The sequence below is a fragment of the Heptranchias perlo genome, chromosome X (assembly GCF_035084215.1).
Source record: "Heptranchias perlo isolate sHepPer1 chromosome X, sHepPer1.hap1, whole genome shotgun sequence".
NCBI classification, from domain to species: domain Eukaryota; kingdom Metazoa; phylum Chordata; class Chondrichthyes; order Hexanchiformes; family Hexanchidae; genus Heptranchias; species Heptranchias perlo.
In genome coordinates this window covers 13,851,551-13,872,594 of record NC_090370.1, presented here as the reverse complement: position 1 = coordinate 13,872,594, position 21,044 = coordinate 13,851,551, and the positions used below count along the sequence as shown (strand labels likewise).

The 21,044-nt window shown below is 47.7% G+C and overlaps 1 protein-coding gene across 2 annotated transcripts in view; it reads left to right on the top strand.

The window, feature by feature from the left end:
• Positions 1-21,044, top strand: part of stac3 (SH3 and cysteine rich domain 3) — an 88,222-nt gene that overhangs the window by 47,705 nt on the left and 19,473 nt on the right. Inside the window, exons 2-6 of one of the 2 annotated variants that reach the window (XM_067976755.1) lie at positions 392-662; positions 6,364-6,461; positions 7,365-7,446; positions 12,791-12,888; positions 17,999-18,062. In XM_067976755.1, the coding sequence (XP_067832856.1) occupies positions 392-662; positions 6,364-6,461; positions 7,365-7,446; positions 12,791-12,888; positions 17,999-18,062 (613 nt within the window). The remainder of the gene's footprint in view (positions 1-391; positions 663-6,363; positions 6,462-7,364; positions 7,447-12,790; positions 12,889-17,998; positions 18,063-21,044) is intronic. The other variant, XM_067976756.1, reaches the window with a different exon arrangement.

The following is a 21,044-nucleotide window of genomic DNA, read 5'->3' as shown; positions in this document are numbered from 1 at the left end:
AGTTTCTATGAAACAAAAACTATTTCATAATGCCCGAGAGATATCTTAAGCTTGAACTTTGTAAATCAGAGCGCTCTGAAAATAATGGCTTCGGTCAGCATCAAGCGCCCCACGGAACTGAGAGCAAAGAGTTCTCCTGGTGTTCTGGCCAACATCCCTCTCTCAACGGATATCACCATGAACAGATTAAGTGTTCACTCTTTCATTTGCTGTTTGTCTCATCTTGCTGTGTGTAATTGCCGGTCACATTGGGCTACATAACAACAGTGACTGCACTTCAAAAGTGAATTTATTGTCTGTAAAGTGCTTTGAGATATCTTGAGGACATGATAAGTCTCCATATAAAACACAAGTTCGTTCATTCTTCTAACTTTTGTAATATTTCCCTTAGGTTCAAAAACTGAAGGCACTCTTTCACAAGAAGCAAAAAGAAACCAGCACAGAGGAGATTTTACCACAGCAGCCGAACGGAGAGATAGTGAACACTGGGGGAGGGGTGGTCTACTATTACTACGAGGTGGACGAAGACGAGGAAGAGGAAGAGAATAAAGAGGAGGTTGTCCCAGAGCCCCCCAGACCCGTCAATGACAAACCCCACAAGTTCAAGGATCACTACTTCAAGAAGTCGAAGTTTTGTGATGTCTGTGCACGGATGATTGTCCGTAAGTGAAAGTGGTCAATCTCACTGTTACACATCGAGCGAGGGCTCGGAGACAGAGATGGGCTGACGTTACAAACTCGGGGAAAGTACAAGCAGTGTCGCAATGTTGGTGAGCCCCAGGGCAGTTGGTGAGTTCCTCAGGGCAGTGTCCTAGGCCCAACCATCTTCAGCTGCTTCATCAATGACCTTCCCTCCATCATAAGGTCAGAAATGGGGATGTTCGCTGATGACTGCACAGTGTTCAGTTCCATTCGCAACCCCTCAAATAATGAAGCAGTCCGAGCCCACATGCAGCAAGACCTGGACAACATCCAGGCTTGGGCTGATAAGTGGCAAGTAACATTCGCGCCAGATAAGTGCCAGGCAATGACCATCTCCAACAAGAGAGAGTCTAACCACCTCCCCTTGACATTCAACGGCATTACCATCGCCGAATCCCCCACCATCAACATCCTGGGGGTCACCATTGACCAGAAACTTAACTGGACCAGCCATATAAATACTGTGGCTACGAGAGCAGGTCAGAGGCTGGGTATTCTGCGGCGAGTGACTCACCTCCTGACTCCCCAAAGCCTTTCCACCATCCACAAGGCACAAGTCAGGAGTGTGATGGAATACTCTCCACTTGCTTGGATGAGTGCAGCTCCAACAACACTCAAGAAGCTCGACACCATCCAAGATAAAGCAGCCCGCTTGATTGGCACCCCATCCACCACCCTAAACATTCACTCCCTTCACCACCGGCGCACAGTGGCTGCAGTGTGTACCATCCACAGGATGCACTGCAGCAACTCGCCAAGGCTTCTTCGACAGCACCTCCCAAACCCGCGAGCTCTGCCACCTAGAAGGACAAGAGCAGCAGGCACATGGGAACAACACCACCTGCACGTTCCCCTCCAAGTCACACACCATCCCGACTTGGAAATATATCGCCGTTCCTTCATCGTCGCTGGGTCAAAATCCTGGAACTCCCTTCCTAACAGCGCTGTGGGAGAACCTTCACCACACGGACTGCAGCGGTTCAAGAAGGCGGCTCACCACCACCTTCTCAAGGGCAATTAGGGATGGGCAATAAATGCCGGCCTCGCCAGCGACGCCCACATCCCATGAACGAATAAAAAAAACATACATACAGCAGGCACATTGTGAAGTCACCATGACGTGTGACTTATACTTCACAGTGAACAAAGGCAGGAGTGAGCTGTTCCCGGCAGCAAGTGTGCAATATTCATTCCATCTCTCCAGTCTTCATGATGTAGTCTGTTTATACCCTGAAGTAAGGTTCTTCATTTGCAGTTTTCACTGATTTTCACCGATAAATTCCAGGATTTTAAAATGATTCCCAATCGTTTCTTACTGATTTCCACCCAGATTGGCAGCATTACAAGCCCATAGAGTTTGTGTACTCATTCTGCCGTCTTGTTTGTTACACGGGTCACTAACAAAGTGCGGTTATTTTCTCAGATTAGATTTCAGAGTAAAACAAATCGCACTGTTTGATTTTGCAGTTGTCTCTCGGTGACAATCAGTGTAACCTCCTATCCCCTTGTCCCTGGGCAATGCTCAGTGTATTGTACAAACCCAACCAAATTGTAGGGCAGAGTCTAATTGGGGTTTGGATCAGTGTCAGAGTTGGATGTGTGTCAGTGAGTGTGGAAGACCTACCGATTAGATGGTGTATCTGGGGTTTCCACTGATCTCTTGCCACAGTTACAGCAAACAATCGGGAAAATCCCTGAGGAAATTCTTGGCGTTCATTTCCAAACAGAGGTCTAGCCGTCCAGGTCTCAATGGAATACAGGGCGACTTCCTTCAGAAAGACGTAGGTGATGACCCCATGGTTATTTTGACCCAAGCCCCGCTCTCACACATGGCCCCCATGTCAAAGCCAACACGCACTGTTAAACCTGACTCTTGCTCCTCTCCCCACTCCACCCTAACCCACCCCACACTACCTCTGAACCCCCACCTCTCTCTAGTTTCTCTCCTTTCTCTCCCCGCGTGCCCTCTCTGAACTCATCTTGCCCACAAGACCCACCTCCTGCCCCCTTGACTTCATTCTGACTAAACTGTTGACCAGCCAACTTCCCTTCCTGGCCCCCATGCTTGCTGACAAGGTAAATGATTTCCTTTCCTCAGGTACTGTCCCCCTCACTTTCAAAACCGCCATCATCACCCCCCTCGAAAAACCCACCCTTGACCCCTCCGTCCTTGAAAACGACCGCCCCGTCTCCAACCTCCCTTTCCTCTCCAAAGTTCTTGAACATGTTGTCGCCTCTCAAATCCATCTTTCCCGCAACTCCCTGTTTGAATCCCTCCAATCAGTTTTCTGACCCGCCACAGCACTGAAACAACCCTAACCAAAGTCACAAATGACTTTCTTTGTGACGATGATGATATTGGGCTAAATCTTGCTGGAATAATAACAGAGCGTTAATGACGCATGACATTATTAATGCGCAAATCGGTCAGCAAGTTCAGGGGATTAAGAGATACACCATGAGTTGTGGATCTCCAGAACTGGCTGGTCGATTTACCCCACTCCTCTGTTTGCTTCACACAAATGGCATCTCACCCTCAACCTCCCCGTTATTTTTAACAACTTGCTGGATTTGCACATGAATTGCCCATTAAACTCGCCGCAGAAAGTTAGGACTGGTGATTAACAGTGTGAGTACCCTTTTTAACGACGTGATAATTGTTAATGCAATGTCAATCAACCTCTCCGGCCCAGAAAGAGAACAATTTAAACTGTTCAATCTCATTCCTGCCGCTAGTAAATTGTTAGATATTTTAAAAATTTCACATTTTTAATTTTTAATTTTTTTTTCTTACTTTTCCTTTCTGTCTCTTTTTTCTCTCTCTTAATTCAATCTTTCTTTCCCTCTCTTTATTTATCTTTCTGTACCTGATTTAACTCTAATTCACCCTCCTTCTCCGTTGCTCCTCTGTTTATTTCTCAATCTTTAAATCTCATTGATTGAGGAGATAGACTGTTGGTCCCATCGTTCACTAAGGTCCCAGATACCCCGTTGCCCTCACCGTTATCAGCTCGCACTCCCAGCGAGTTACGGCGCAAAAATGTTTCGAGCTGAAGGGTGCAGGAAAATGTCTAACTAACGACGCACTCCAAGAGATGCCCCAGTTCAGCAAAACTTGGTCCTTTATCCCTCCTTGTCCTTCCGAACTCCTCTGTGGTCTTTGATGGTTGACCACACCATCCTTCTCCAACGCCCCTCCTCCATTGTACAGCTTGGTGGGATGCCCTTCAATTGGTTCAGTAATCTTGCAGGTCTATGAGGTGCCACACTCTCTCTCTGATGGAGGTCAGTAACACTTCTTTGATGGACTCTACGCTGGTGGTTGCTGTGGGAGTCAGTTCAGTTGGAAATGGTGCCTCCTCATAACAGACTCCATTCAAGACAATCTTTCCCAGTTTTTCAGATATGATGCCAAGTGACATCAAAATCTAACAGCCAAAGAGGAGGAGGTAGTTTTAAAAAAAAAAGTCTCCCAGCAGACCATGAGGTGGAGGTTTGGCCTTCCATGCTGGGCACTTGGGTTTGAGGCCCAGGATTCATTAGCTCTCTGCCAGGTTGCCTGGGTGACAAGATGGAGACCCACGGAGGCAGCAGAGGTATAAAGAGAGGTAAGGAAGGTGGCACTGCATATTGTGCCATGGAGACAGAGGGTGGCACAGGCGCGTCTCTCAGGGAGAGTTCCAAGGTGCCAAATCTTGGCTGGGCCACAGGGAAGAGGAGAAATCTGGAACACTGGTCACTCCCGACAGCAACCCGTGCGCTCCTCTCTGTAGTTAGTTACAGATGAGCACCAGAAGAGGCCTGAACCTCTCCCAGTCTGGAAATTGTGTCTTTGTTGGGAGTTTTTTTTTATTCGTTCATGGGATGTGGGTGTCGCTGGCGAGGCCAGCATTTATTGCCCATCCCTAACTGCCCTTGAGAAGGTGGTGGTGAGCCGCCTTCTTGAACCGCTGCAGTCCGTGTGGTGAAGGTTCTCCCACAGTGCTGTTAGGAAGGGAGTTCCAGGATTTTGACCCAGCGACGATGAAGGAACGGCGATATATTTCCAAGTCGGGATGGTGTGTGACTTGGAGGGGAACGTGCAGGTGGTGTTGTTCCCATGTGCCTGCTGCTCTTGTCCTTCTAGGTGGTAGAGGTCGCGGGTTTGGAAGGTGCTGTCGAAGAAGCCTTGGCGAGTTGCTGCAGTGCATCCTGTGGATGGTACACACTGCAGCCATAGTGCGCTGGTGGTGAAGGGAGTGAATGTTTAGGGTGGTGGATGGGGCGCCAATCAAATGGGCTGCTTTGTCCTGGATGTTGTTAAGCTTCTTGAGTGTTGTTGGAGCTGCACTCATCCAGGCAAGTGGAGAGTATTCCATCACACTCCTGACTTGTGCCTTGTAGATGGTGGAAAGGCTTTGGGGAGTCAGGAGGTGAGTCACTCGCCGCAGAATAACCAGCCTCTGACCTGCTCTCGTAGCCACAGTATTTATATGGCTGGTCCAGTTAAGTTTCTGGTCAATGGTGACCCCCAGGATGTTGATGATGGGGGATTCGGCAATGGTAATGCCGTTGAATGTCAAGGGGAGGTGGTTAGACTCTCTCTTGTTGGAGATGGTCATTGCCTGGCACTTGTGTGGCATGAATGTTACTTGCCACTGATCAACCCAAGCCTGGATGTTGTCCAGATCTTGCTGCATGTGGGCACGGACTGCTTCATTATCTGAGGGGTTGCGAATGGAACTGAACACTGTGCAATCATCAGCCAACATCCCCATTTCTGACCTTATGATGGAGGGAAGGTCATTGATGAAGCAGCTGAAGATGGTTGGGCCTAGGACACTGCCCTGAGGAACTCCTGCAACAATGTCCTGGGGCTGAAATGATTGGCCTCCAAAAACCACTACCATCTTCCTTTGTGTCAGGTATGACTGCAGCCACTGGAGAGTTTTCCCCCTGATTCCCATTGACTTCAATATTACTAGGGCTCCTTGGTGCCACACTCAATCAAATGCTGCCTTGATGTCAAGGGCAGTCACTCTGGCCTCACCTCTGGAATTCAGCTCTTTTGTCCATGTTTGGACCAAGGCTGTAATGAGGTCTGGAGCCGAGTGGTCCTGGCGGAACCCAAACTGAGCATTGGTGAGCAGGTTATTGGTGAGTAAGTGCCGCTTGATAGCACTGTCGACGACACCTTCCATCACTTTGCTGATGATTGAGAGTAGACTGATGGGGCGGTAATTGGCCGGATTGGATTTGTCCTGCTTTTTGTGGACAGGACATACCTGGGCAATTTTCCACATTGTCGGGTAGATGCCAGTGTTGTAGCTGTACTGGAACAGCTGAGGAGCCTAAACAAGGACAGAAAATAACAAGAGAGGGAACAAACAAAACTTTCTAAAAATATTACTGAAAGATGCATGAGAGGTGGAAATTACACAATGTGCCTACCAAGGACTTGATAAACGACACAAATATTTGGCTCCCCACTATCTGCATTCTACACACAGTGCACATAATGCGATTCACAACATATATAAATGCATACCATGTGCAGGATGAAATGGTTTCACATTTGCCTGACAAATGTTTAGTGTCTCTTAAAATTATATAATTGTTTTGAAGCCCAATCCCCCCGCCCCCGGTCTCTGTGTTAATTGTCGATAATTTCTTGCCTTACAGTTAATAACAAGTTTGGCTTAAGGTGCAAAAATTGCAAAACCAACATCCACCATCACTGCCAGTCTTACGTGGAGTTCCAGAGATGTTTCGGCAAGATCGTAAGTCTTGTGTTATCCTCAGTACCTGAGCTCTTTAAAGCCCATGGGGGTTATTTTAACTTTGGGCAATAGTGTAAAATGGGTGAAAGTAAATTAGCCGCCCATTATATACCACGCTGGATGGGTGGGTGGGTGGTTGGGTGGTTGGGTGAGTGGATGGGTTGGTGGGTGGTTGATTGGGTGGATGGTGGGTGGGAGACGAGCGGGCAGATGGATGAGTGGGTGGGTGAGCGGGTGAGTGGGTGCTTGGGTGGGTTGGGGGTGGTTGATTGGGTGGATGGCGGGTGGGAGACGAGCGAGTGGGTGGGTGGGTGAGCGGTTGGGTGGGTGAGCGGATGAGTTGGGAGTGGTTGATTGGGTGGATGGCGGGTGGGAGACGAGAGGGCGGATGGATGGGTGGGTTGGTGTGTGAGTGGGTGGGTGAGTGGGTGCTTGGGTGGGTGGGTGAGTGGATGGGTTGGGGGTGGTTGATTGGGTGGATAGCGGGTGGGAGACGAGTGGATGGATGGGTGGGTGGGTGAATGGGTGGATTCCTTCTCGCAATGTCACAGTTCTTTGTTTCATGGCTAACCCTGCACCCTGGAAATGGACACTCAGGCAAGGCCTGTGCCCATGGAACCATACCCTGGCAAAAAGTGAATGCCTTCATAAGAAGGGGGGAGGGAATTGGGGGAAAAAGGAGAATTAAAAAGAAGAAATGGTGACTGAGCCCAGTTTCTGCTCAGATCGATCACTCTGATCAATTTCAGGGTGGGGGAAAGACAAGAAATTTCAATCCATGGCCACTATTATTACCTCGCTCATATCACTGAGTCTCCACATAATGATCTACAACTGTGTCAGTTTGTTCATTCTAGTGCCTCTAAAACTGGTTTAATGATTTGAGATTTCTTTTACATTCAGCCCCCTGGTTTTCGACGAGCCTACAGTTCACCCCTCTACAGTAACCAGCAGTTTGCCTGCATCAAAGAGCTGCTCCCTTTCTGTAAGTGAAACATTGGACTCATTGAGCATGTTGTGTGTTGCTCTTGGAACCTCAGAACAAGACACACTTATTATGGACTACGACCTCTGCATTTGACCCTCAGCTGAGCTTCCGACCCCATATCCTCTCCATCACCGAGACCGCCTACTTCCATCCCCGTAACATCGCCCGTCTCCGCCTCTCCCTCAGCCCATCTGCGGAAACCCTCATCTGTGCCTTTGTTACCTCCAGATTTGACTATTCCAATGCTCTCCTGACCGGCCTCCCATCTTCCACTCTCCCTAAACTTGAGCTCATCTAAAACTCTGCTGCCTGTATCCTAACTCGCACCAAGTCCCGTTCACCCATCACCCCTGTGCTCGCTGACCTACATTGGCTCCTGGTCCAGCAATGCCTTGATTTTTAAATTCTTATTTTCACGTTCAAATCCCTCCATGGTCTCGCCCCTCCCTATCTCTGTAACCTCCTCCAGCCCTACAACCCTCCGAGATCTCTGCGCTTCTCCAATTCTGGCCTCTTGCGCATCCCTGATTTTAATCGCTCCACCATTGGCGGCCGTGCCTTCATCTGCCTAGGCCCTAAGCTCTGGAATTCCCTCCCTAAACCTCTCTACCTCTCTCTCCTCCTTTAAGACGCTCCTTAAAACCTACCTCTTTGACCAAGCTTTTGGTCACCTGTCCTAATATCTCTTTGTGGCTCGGTGTCAAATTTTGTTTGATAATCGCTCCTGTGAAGCACCTTGGGACATTTTACTACATTAAAGGCGCTATATAAATGCAGGTTATCATTGTCGTTAAACAGCCAATGCAGATTTCTACAGTAGGTTATAAAAGAGAATTAAAGATTCAAATAAAGTACCAAATATGAAAAGGGCAAGTACTGTGCCCTGTAATGTCACTTAAGTATTATTTTCAAACGGCCTTTTATCACAGAAGGATACTCATTGATGAGGGAGTTTGGCAGTGGGTAACGGACTACTTTAAAAAGAAAAAGGTGTTCCAGATTGACCTGTCGCTGTACTATGTGGAACTGAATGCAAGAGCCCTCTCTGCCACCCACCAGCCCTTCTTGCCTCTGCCTCCAATCCAAGCAATTTGAAAGAACTGTCATGGCTGCAAAGGTTCTTGTCGATGCTGAAGCGCCATTTTGAAAAGTACCCTGAAAAATGGCGGAATGGTGCCTACAGCACAGAACCCAATGGCCTGTAAATTTCGCCCGCACAGTGCCCGTTTTCCAGGTGCTAACTGGTCTGCTTCTGGTCTCCTCTTCGACAGTTGGCAGTTGTCGCCTTGGCAGCGCCATCGTAATGAGGCCCGAGGCCCAATGGCGGGGGCGCCTCGGGCCTCACCATTCAGGCACAGGGATTGTGCCCTGCGCCACCAAATATGGGCACATTTGCGGATGACACCACATTGAGGGGGGTATAGTTAATACTGAGGAAGAAAATACAAGAAGACATTAACAAACTTGCAGAATGGGCGTGTAAACGGCAAATGAATTTCAATAACAATAAGGAGGCCACATGCTCCTTGGAAAATAAGAGGCTAAATCATAGAATCATAGAAAGGTTACAGCACAGAAGGAGGCCATTCGGCCCATCGAGCCCTTGCTGGCTCTATGCGAGAGCAATCCAGCTAGTCCCACTCCCCCGCCCTATCCCCGTAGCCCTGCACATTATTTTCGTTTCAAGTACTTATCCAGTTCCCTTTTGAAGGCCATGATTGAATCTGCCTCCACCACCCCCTCGGGCAGTGCATTCCGGATCATAACCACTCGCTGAGTAAAAAGGTTTTTCCTCATGTCATCTTTGGTTCTTTTGCCAATCACCTTAAATCTATGTCCTCTGGTTCTTGACCCTTCCGCCAATGGGAACAGTTTCTCTCTATCTACTCTGTCTGGACCCTTCATGATTTTGTACACTTCAATCAAATCTCCTCCCAACCTTCTCTGCTCTAAGGAGAACAACTTCAGCTTCTCCAGTCTGTCCATGTAACTGAAGTCCCTCATCCCTGGAACCATTCTAGTAAATCTTTTCTGCACCCGCTCTAAGGCCTTCACATCCTTCCTAAAGTGCGGTGCCCAGAACTGGACACAATACTTCAGTTGTGGTCGAACTAGTGTTTTATAAAGGTTCATCATGACCTCCATACTTTTGTACTCCATGCCTCTATTTATAAAGCCCATGCTTTTTTAACCACTTTCTCAACTGTCCTGCCACCTTCAATGATTTGTACACATATACCCCCAGATCTCTCTGTTCCTGCACCCCCTTTAGAATTGTGCCCTCTAGTTTATATTGCCTCTCCTCATTCTTCCCACCAAAATGTATCACTTCACACTTCTCTGCATTAAATCTCATCTGCCATGTGTCTTCCCATTCCACCAGCCTGCCTATGTCCTCTTGAAGTCTATCACTATCCTCCTCACTGTTCACTACACTTCCAAATTTTGTGTCATCTGCAAATTTTGAAATTGTGCCCTGTACACCCAAGTCCAAGTCATTAATATATATCAAGAAAAGCAATGGTCCCAGCACCAACCCCTGGGGAACACCACTGTACACCTCCCTCCAGTCCGAAAAACAACCGTTCATCACTACTCTCTGTTTCCTGTTACTTAGCCAATTCTGTATCCATGCTGCCACTGCCCCTTTTATTCCATGGGCTTCAACTTTGCTGACAAGCCTATTATGCAACACTTTATCAAACGCTTTTTGCAAGTCTATATTCACCACATCAACCGCATTGCCCTCATCGACCCTCTCTGTTACCTCATCAAAAATCTCAATCAAGTTAGTTAAACACGATTTGCCTTTAACAAATCCGTGCTGGCTTTCCTTAATTAATCCACACTTGTCCAAGTGACTATTAATTTTGTCCCAGATTATTGTTTCTAAAAGTTTCCCCACCACTGAGGTTAAACTGACTGGCCTGTAGTTACTGGGTTTATCCTTACACCCTTTTTTGAACAAGGGTGTAACATTTGCAATTTTCCAGTCCTCTGGCACCACCCCCGTATCTACAGATGTTTGGAAGATTATAACCAGTACCTCCGCAATTTCCACCCTTACTTCCCTCAGCATCCGAGGATGCATCCCATTCGGACTAGGTGACTTATCTACTTTAAGTACAACCAGCCTTTCTAGTACCTCCTCTTCATCAATTTTTAACCCACCAGTATCTCAACTACCTCCCCTTTTACTGTGACTTTGGCAGCATCTTCTTCCTCGGTAAAGAGAGATGCAAAGTACTCATTTAGTACTTCAGCCATCCCCTCTGCCTCCATGAGTAGATCCACTTTATGGTCCCTAATTGGCCCCACCCCTCCTCTTACTACCCATTTATTATTTATAAGCCTATAGAAGACTTTTGGATTCCCTTTTATGTTAGCCGCCAGTCTATTCTCATACTCTCTCTTTGCCCTTCTTATTTCCTTTTTTACTTCTCCTCTGTACTTTCAATGTTCTGCCTGGTTCTCACTTGTATTATCAACCTGACATCTGTCATATGCCCCCTTTCTCTGCTTCAACTTACTCTCTATCTCTTTCAACATCCAGGGAGCTCTGGTTTTGGTTGCCCTACCTTTCTCCCTCATGAGAACGTACCTAGACTGTACCCGAACCATCTCCTCTTTAAAGGCCGCCCGTTGTTTGATTACAGTTTTGCCTGCCAATCTTTGATTCCAGTTTACCCGGGCCAGATCTGTTCTCATCCCACTGAAATAGACCCTCCTCCAATTAAGTATTTTTACTCTAGATTGCTCCTTGTCCTTTTCTATAACTAATCTAAACCTTATGATACTATGATCACTGTTCCTTAAATGTTCCCCCACTGAAACTTGCTCCACTTGACCCACCTCATTCCCCAGAACCAGATCCAGCAATGCCTCCTTCCTTGTTGGGCTGGAAACATACTGATCAAGAAAGTTCTCCTCAACACACTTCAGAAATTCCTCCCCCTCTCTGCCCTTTACACTATTACTATCCCAGTCTATATTAGGATAATTGAAGTCCCCCATTATCACTACTCTATGGCTTTTGCACCTCTGTAATTTCCCTGCAAATTTGCTCCTCTATCTCCTTCCCACTAGTTGGTGGCCTATAGAATACACCCAGTAGTGTAATGGCACCTCTATTGTTTCTTAACTCTTACCAAATAGATTCTGTTCTTGACCCCTCCAGGACATTCTCTCTCTCCAGCACTGCAATATTATCAATACTGCCATCACCCCCTCCTATCTTTCCTTCCCTCTCTTTCCTGAACACTCTGTATCCCAGAATATTTAGTACCCAATCCTGCCCTTTTTTGAGCCAGGTCTCCGTTATCGCCAAGTCATCGTATTCCCATGTGGTTATTTGCGCCTGCAGCTCACCAACCTTGTTTATCATACTTTGTGCGTTTACACACATGCACTGCAAACCAGTCTTAGACTTTCTTATATTCTCTCTTAGTCTGATCCCACCTAATACTGTTCTATTTCTTACTCTCGTGCTATCTGTCTCTCCCAATCCTTTTTGCACCTTGTTTCTCCTTTCCAATGCTACATCCTGGTGCCCATCCCCCTGCCAATAGGGTAAATAGGGTAGAAACGCAAAGAGGTCTAGGGGGTACAGATACACAAATCACTAAAAGTAGCAACACAGGTTAACAAAGCCCTAAACATGCAGACAAAGCACTGAGGTTCATTTCTAGAGGATAGAGTTCAAAAGCAGAGAAGTTATGTTAAAATCATATAGAACCTTGGTTAGACCACACTTGGAGTACTGGACACAGTTCTTGTTTCCATATTAAAAAAAGGATATAGAGGCACTGGAGAAAGTGCAAAATAGATTTACAAGGATGATACCAGAACTGTGAGGTTATACCTGTCAGGAAATACTAAAACAGGCCAGGGTTCTTTTCTCTAGAAAAGAGAAGACTGAGAGGTGACCTGATGGAGGTCTTTAAGATAATGAAAGGGTTTGATCGGGTAGAGGTGGAGGAGATGTTTCCACTTGTGGGGGAGTCCAAAACTAGAGGTCATAAATATAAGATAGTCGCTAATAAATCCAATAGGGAATTCAGGAGAAACTTCTTTACCCAGAGAGTGGTGAGAATGTGGAACTCACTGCCACAAGGAGTAGTTGAGGTGACTAGTGGAGATGCATTTAAGGGGAAGCGAGATAAACACATGAGGGAGAAAGGAATAGAAGGATATGCTGATAGGGTTAGATGAAGTAGGGAGGGAGGAGGCTCGTGTGGAGCATAAACGCCGGCATAGACCTGTTGGGTCGAATGGCCTGTTTCTGTGCTGTTCGTTCTATGTAAGGATGGGTTGATCTCATTTTCTGTTTCTTCTGCCTCAGCTGTTGCAAGCCGCTCGGATCCAGTGTATGAGACGCTCAGGACGGGAGTGGTAATGGCGAACCGTGAGAGGAAAAAGAACTCTGAGGACAAAAAAAATGTAAGTGTCAAACCCCTGACAACAGATGAGGGGGGGGGGGGGGGGGTGGCTGAAATTGCGCTCCCTTGCACCGGCGGCGCAGGCGCATGCCGGGAGCAGAGGGAGCGGAAAACCGGGAGTTTTTTGCGCCAGCCCCATTGGCGCAATGTCAACCAGGAGTACCCTAAAACCATCGAGTACCGTAGAAGCCGGGCACAGCAGCCACTGGAAACAGTGAACGGTGTACTCCTGGACTTTGTGGCTGAGTTTATTGTGTTTGTTGCTTGTTCTCTGTTTTGCCTTTTGACGTCCGTTCATTTTCCAGCGAGGCATTCATTTGTCGCGACTTGCTTTCGAACTTTATTTCTCCACCCCAAACCATCTGGCCATCTTGCCTAGGCCATGTCAAGTCGACCCACATGACGGGCATTCCATGAGATGGAATACGAGGAGGAAATCGGCCAGCAGCTGCCGAGGCAGATGCATTTGCCTCATAGGAAGGTGACGCCACACACGGGCCTATCCCTCGACACCTGTCTATGAGCCAAGACACAGTTTCCTGGGAATGTCGGAGGACTTGTGTCTCAGGAGACTGAGGCTCACCAGCGAGGTGATTGTGGAGCGGTTTCGTCTCCTACAGGAAGACCTATAGACCATCTCCAGACTGGCACTGCTCTGCCTGTGGTGGTGAAGGTTACTACCGCCGTCAATTTGTATTCTACTAGTTCCTTTACAAGTGCCACACGTGAGATCGGCCAGATGAGCCAGTATCTGCTGCACCCACCCAGTCACTGAGGCACTGTCTAAAAGGGGAAATAAACTGCTGTAAATAAGAGCTGCTGCAGTGAGAGAGGACCCAGCACTTCTACAGGGTGGCAGGTTGAAGGCCTCCTCGATGCCACTCATGGACCATACAGGCTGCTTGCATTAATCCACTGACATTCATCAACTATGATGTGGAGATGCCGGTGATGGACTGGGGTTGACAATTGTAAACAATTTTACAACACCAAGTTATAGTCCAGCAATTTTATTTTAAATTCACAAGCTTTCGGAGATTTTCTCCTTCCTCAGGTAAATGTTCAGGATCTCCTTGAAGCCTACGCATTTATACATATTGAATAATACATGGTGTTTACAGACTGCCCCTGCAACTGCCCGTTGCCAAGGCAATCACCGTGTTCAGACAGAGAGGTGTCATCTGCAGAACCCCCGAATACACATTCAACAAAAAAACAAACAGGGAAAAAAAACAGAGAAAAAAAAACACAGAGAGAGGCAGAAACATCCGGAAGGCAGAGAGAGCCAGCAAATGACCCATTATATTAAAAACAGATAACATTTGTTCGCTGGTGGGGTAACGTGTAGCGTGACATGAACCCAAGATCCCGGTTGAGGCCGTCCTCATGGGTGCGGAACTTGGCTATCAATTTCTGCTCGACGACAACGCAAAATCGTCGAGCAGAAATTGATAGCCAAGTTCCGCACCCATGAGGACGGCCTCAACCGGGATCTTGGGTTCATGTCACGCTACACGTTACCCCACCAGCGAACAAATGTTATCTGTTTTTAATATAATGGGTCATTTGCTGGCTCTCTCTGCCTTCCGGATGTTTCTGCCTCTCTCTGTGTTTTTTTTTCTCTGTTTTTTTTCCCTGTTTGTTTTTTTGTTGAATGTGTATTCGGGGGTTCTGCAGATGACACCTCTCTGTCTGAACACGGTGATTGCCTTGGCAACGGGCAGTTGCAGGGGCAGTCTGTAAACACCATGTATTATTCAATATGTATAAATGCGTAGGCTTCAAGGAGATCCTGAACATTTACCTGAGGAAGGAGAAAATCTCCGAAAGCTTGTGAATTTAAAATAAAATTGCTGGACTATAACTTGGTGTTGTAAAATTGTTTACATTCATCAACTAGAAAGGGCTCCACTCAGTAAATGTCCAGCTTCCCTGCGACTGGAGGCATTTCATCCTGCAGGTTGTCCAGGACCAGTCACAACTCTGTCATTCAGCGACAATCAGCAGAATCATCCTTGTTCAAGGAGTGGGTCCTAGAGCCCTGCCCACCAACACCTTTTAAGAAAACCCACCAACAGCAGAAGGAAGAAGATTCACTGAGGTCCTTTCTGTCACCAGGTCCAGAATTAAGCACACCACCGGTCCACTGAAGCAAAGGCTTGTGTTGGACAGAGGATTATTTTGCTAGACAGCCCCACCATGGTCTCCAAGATGAAGCTTCATCATTTTGTAGTTCTCAGCAGGAGTAGGAGGAGGCTCCGGAAGGGACTGAAGTTGAGCCAGAACAAGCGACACAACATGTGGACTTGCCACCACCCCATAGGCAGCAACTTGCTCATGTTTAACCTTCAACTATTTTACTTAAAAGGTCATTGCCCCCATCACAAGCATTCCTGGATTAAGTTCCCCTGGCCTGGCACACCAATACCGCACATGATGGACCCCCACTATCCATCATCCACCATCACTGCACAACCAGACATAATCGGCAACACAAAAGGCATTGCCCCACTACGAAAACTCCAGTATCCCTCGCAACTATTTCCATTTTATTGTGCTTCTTGTGTGGTCTACTATTTCTTTGCCTGGTGCTTCCTCTTGGTGACAATGGCTACTGAGTATTTCATACTACCTGATCAAGTGTCCCCTCAAAGTGCTACCCTAGTGGGAGAAGGAAATGAAGTGACTGCCTGCTGGGTGACCCTGAGGTCCTGGGATGAGGATGGCTCCTTGGCTCCTTTGGCAGGAGGAATCAGATTTCTCTGTAGCTGCGGGCATGATTCATACAGCTGGTGCAGCTGCCTGGGCCTCTTCGTCTTCCAGCTCAGATTGAGCCCTTTAAGGGGGACAACTGGGTAGCAGGGATGATGAGTTGTTCTGAGAAACACCTCCCTAATCCGAGCTTCCTTCTGTCACTGGGCACTCCCTTGGCATGTTCCACCATCTGCGTGGGAGCAGACTGCAGAGAGTTTTAAAAATTCATTCTCAGGATGTGGGCGTCGCTGGCAAGGCTGGCATTTATTGCCCATCCTTAGTTGCCCTGAGAAGGTAGTGGTGGGCTTTCTTATTTTGATACAACTGAGGAGCTTGCTTGGCTACTTCAGAGGGCATTAAGACTCAACCATGCTGGTGTGGGACTGGAATCACATATAGGCCAGACCAGTAAGGACGGCAGGTTTCCTTCCCTAAAGGACATTAGTGAACTAGTTTGGGTTTTTATTTCATGATCACTTCCACTGATACCAGCTTTTTAAAAAGTTTTTTTAAATACTGAATTCAAATTCACTGCCATGGTGGGATTTGAACTCATGTTCCCTGGATTATTAGTCCAGTAATATAACCACTACACTAGTGGTCTTGGAAGCCCTACTACACTCCAGGCGACCCCTCAGAATGGTGAACCCCATAAGACCAAATTCACGGAGCTAGTCTTCACACCATCAGATATGGTGCTCCCCAGAGAGCCCACAGCTGTGCTTAGGACCTCTAGTAAGAGGGGAGGGGTCTTCTGTAGATGTTCCTGAGGTGCTACATGTTCCAGGGTGGTCTGCAGTTCTGTCATGTGGTCAGAAATGACTGCGCAGATGTGGGCAGTGGGCAACTCCATACTTGCCCTCACGTACTTTGCACAATCTCGAAGGACTCCATGAATCGATGTTGCTCAGAAAGCAGCCTTCCTTTATGGCAGGTCCTGGCTGGCACCAGTTCTGGAACCTCATCATCTGAGAGCGGCCTGGAGCTGGCCCCCCTGCCTACTGGCTGCTGCCACCTGCACTTGCTCCTCCTCACTCATGCTGTGTGTTTTAGGAACATTAGGAACAGGAGGAGGCCATTCAGCCCCTCGATTCTGTTCCACCATTCAATCAGATCATGGCTGATCTGTACCTCAACTCCATTTACCTGCCTTTGCTCCACATCCCTTGATACCCTTACCCAACAAAAATCTATCAAGCTCAGTTGAAAGCTCCAATTGACCCAGAGAGTTCCAGATTTTAACTACTCTTTGTGTGAAGAGGTGCTTCTAGATCTCACTCCTTAATGGCCTGGCTTTCATTTTAAGCTCTGGTATCATTCTGGTGAATCTGCGCTGTACCCCCTCCAAGGCCAAAATTTACCTGGAGCTACCTACTCCAACCCTAACTCTACGTCTCCCTCCCTCCCCCCGGGGTGGATATCCCCTGGGCCAACCCTTACTGTAGGTGGAGTGAGTGACACAGTGTGGTGTGATGGTCCCCCTGCCTCAGCCCTGTGATCTCCTGCTCCTCAGGCTGCCCTATGGAAACACAATGAGGGAGAAAGCAACAACTGGACTCTGCAAGACACTCCATGAGGTCGTGGTGCCTGGTTAGCTGATTATTGGCTGAATGTGGAAGTGAATGAGTAATTTCTTGAGGGAAGAGAAAGATGGAAGGATGGGTGCAGATTGAGGGGTCACCAATGGGGATCACAGAGAGGTAGCCCAGTATGTCCTGGTTATCTCTCCAACGTTTGTCAATATCTTCCCTCAGCTTCCCCTTCTATCGTGAGCTTCCTTGGCCTGCCTTTAGAAGCTATGAATGAAATCCTATTTCCTGAGGCCCATCAGAGCTCAGCAATTGACCAGCCTGCTTCCCCGAATACAAATGCTGTATTAATCTACTCGGCCACCTGCAGGCCGCTCTGACTGAACCTTGGTGAGGAGGGGAATCTCCCTCACAACTCTCCCTCAACACGACCTCTGGGGCCCTCTCGCTGAAGCGACCTGTCCTGCCTCCACCCTGGGGAATTGTTGGCCTTCTGGCTCATTTCCTGAAGACTCGCAGCAACACCAGAACAAAAAAGGAAGCTCTTCTCCCAGAGTACCAGGCACAGCTTTGAAGTGCAGCCTCTGTGCTGTTCAAACTCTGCGCTGGAATCCCCCGACCTCTGGGCTCCCAGCGTATCTCGCAAAGTGCAGTGGGAGCCCAACAGCACTATGCGAATGAGGGGACCTCCGAGAACCCGGGTGCTAGAAACTGCTTCGCGCAAAGTGCCGGCAACTGCGCCGGGAGCGCAATTTCAGCCCCAGGGAATGCAAATTGAATGCACTGGATGTCCTGGGTAACTCTGTAACTCTTTCCTGTGCTTTGCAGCCTGCGCAAATGGTTGATGAAGAACTTGATAATCCCAAGCCTGGGGAAGAGCACGGGTCAGGAGGTAGGTCTGGGGCCAGCAGCAGCATTGCACGGAGTAGGAAGAATGTTCATTAGCCATAAAAGAAATCGATTTAAGGACCAACCTCAAGTCCATCTTGAGTCTTGGCTCATTTGTTTCAGTTTTTGCCACAAACCCATCGAGAACAGGGATGGGCTGCAATGGGTCTCAGTGAACCAATCACCTGATAGTATTTAACTGTAGAATTGTCCTCCTTTTCAACTGAGAATATGGACATTATGTCAACATTGTCATTTTGAAATGTATCAACCCGTTTAAGAAACCATCAGCAGAATTAACCACATGGGGGCAAAATTCAACGGTGTCAAAATGGGCAGTGTCAGATCGACACCCCCCCGTTATACAAACCGTCCATTGTACACCACCCCGTTATACAAACCATCCATTGTACACCCCCCCCCGTTATACAAACCATCCATTGTACGCCCCGCCCATTATACACCCCACCCGTGAGACACCCCGCCCATTATACACCCCGCCCATTATACACCCCATCCGTTATACAAACCGCCCATTATACACCCCGCCCATTATACACTCCATCCGTTAAACAAACCGTCCATTGTACACCCGCCCCCCCGTGATACAAACCGTCCATTGTACACCCCATCCGTTAAACAAACCGTCCATTGTACACCCCATCCGTTAAACAAACCGTCCATTGTACACCCCATCCGTTAAACAAACCGTCCATTGTACACCCCATCCGTTAAACAAATCGTCCATTGTACACCCCCCCGTTATACAAACCGTCCATTGTACATCCCCCCGTTATACAAACCGTCCATTGTACATCCCCCCGTTATACAAACCACCCATTATACACCCCTTCCATTATACAAACCGTCCATTGTACACCCCCCCCATTATACAAACCGCCGATTATACACCCCATCCGTTATACAAACCGTCCATTTTACACCCCCCGTTATACAAACCGTCCATTGTACACCCCCTCCCATTATACAAACCGTCCGTTGTACATCCACCCCCGTTATACAAACCGCCCAATATACACCCCATCCATTATATAAACCGTCCATTGTACATCCCCCGTTATACAAACCGTCCATTATACACCCCATCCATTATACAAACCGTCCATTATGCACCCCCCGTTATACAAACCGCCCATTATACACCCCATCCGTTATACAAACCGTCCATTGTACACCCCCCGTTATACAAACCGTCCATTGTACATCCCCCCCGTTATACAAACCGCCCATTATACACCCCATCCGTTATACAAACCGTCCATTGTACACCACCCCGTTATACAAACAGCCCATTATACACCCCCCTGTTATACGAACCGCCTATTATACACCCCATCCGTTATACAAACCGTCCATTGTACATCCCCCCGTTATACAAACCGTCCATTGTACACCCCCCCGTTATACGAACCGCCTATTATACACCCCATCCATTATACAAACCGTCCATTATACACCCCCCCGTTATACAAACCGCCCATTATACACCCCATCCATTATAGAAACCGTCCATTATACACCACCCCGTTATACAAACCGCCAATTATACACCCCATCTGTTATACAAACCTCCCATTATACACCCCATCCATTATACAAACCGTCCATTGTACACCGCCCCCCCGTTATACAAACCGCCCATTATACACCCCATCTCTTATACAAACCGCCCATTATACAAACCGTCCATTATACACCCCAGCCATTATACACCCCATCCGTTATACAAACCGCTCATTATACACGCCGCCCATTATACAACCCATCCGTTATACAAACCATCCATTGTACACCTCACCATTAAACAAACTGTCCATTATACAGCCCCCCGTTATACAAACCGTCCATTGGACACCCCACTGGTTATACAAACCGCCGATTGTACACTCCGCCGGTTATACAAACCGCCCATTATACACCCCCCAGTTATACAAACCGTCCATTATACACCCCCCGTTATACAAACCGCCCATTATACACCCCATCCGTTATACAAACCGCCCATTATACACCCCATCCGTTATACAAACAGCCCATTATACACCCCATCCATTATACAAACCGTCCATTATACACCCCCCCCCCCGTTATACAAACCGCCCATTATACACCCCATCCGTTATACAAACCGTCCATTATACACCCCATCCGTTATACAAACCGTCCATTATACACCCCCCCGTTATACAAACCGCCTATTATACACCCCATCCGTTATACAAACCGTCCATTGTACACCCCCCCGTTATACAAACCGTCCATTGTACACCCCCCCATTATACGAACCGCCCATTACACAAACCGTCCATTATACACCCCAGCCATTATACACCCCATCCGTTATACAAACCGCTCATTATACACCGCGCCCATTATACAACCCATCCGTTATACAAACCATCCATTGTACACCTCACCATTAAACAAACTGTCCATTATACAGCCCCCCGTTATACAAACCGTCCATTGGACACCCCACTGGTTATACAAACCGCCGATTGTACACTCCGCCGGTTATACAAACCGCCCATTATACACCCCCCAGTTATACAAACCGTCCATTATACACCCCCCGTTATACAAACCGCCCATTATACACCCCATCCGTTATACAAACAGCCCATTATACACCCCATCCATTATACAAACCGTCCATTATACACCCCCCCCCCCGTTATACAAACCGCCCATTATACACCCCATCCGTTATACAAACCGCCCATTATACACCCCCCAGTTATACAAACCGTCCATTATACACCCCCCGTTATACAAACCGCCCATTATACACCCCATCCGTTATACAAACAGCCCATTATACACCCCATCCATTATACAAACCGCCCATTATACACCCCATCCGTTATACAAACCGTCCATTATACACCCCCCATTATACAAACCGCCTATTATACACCCCATCCGTTATACAAACCGTCCATTGTACACCCCCCCGTTATACAAA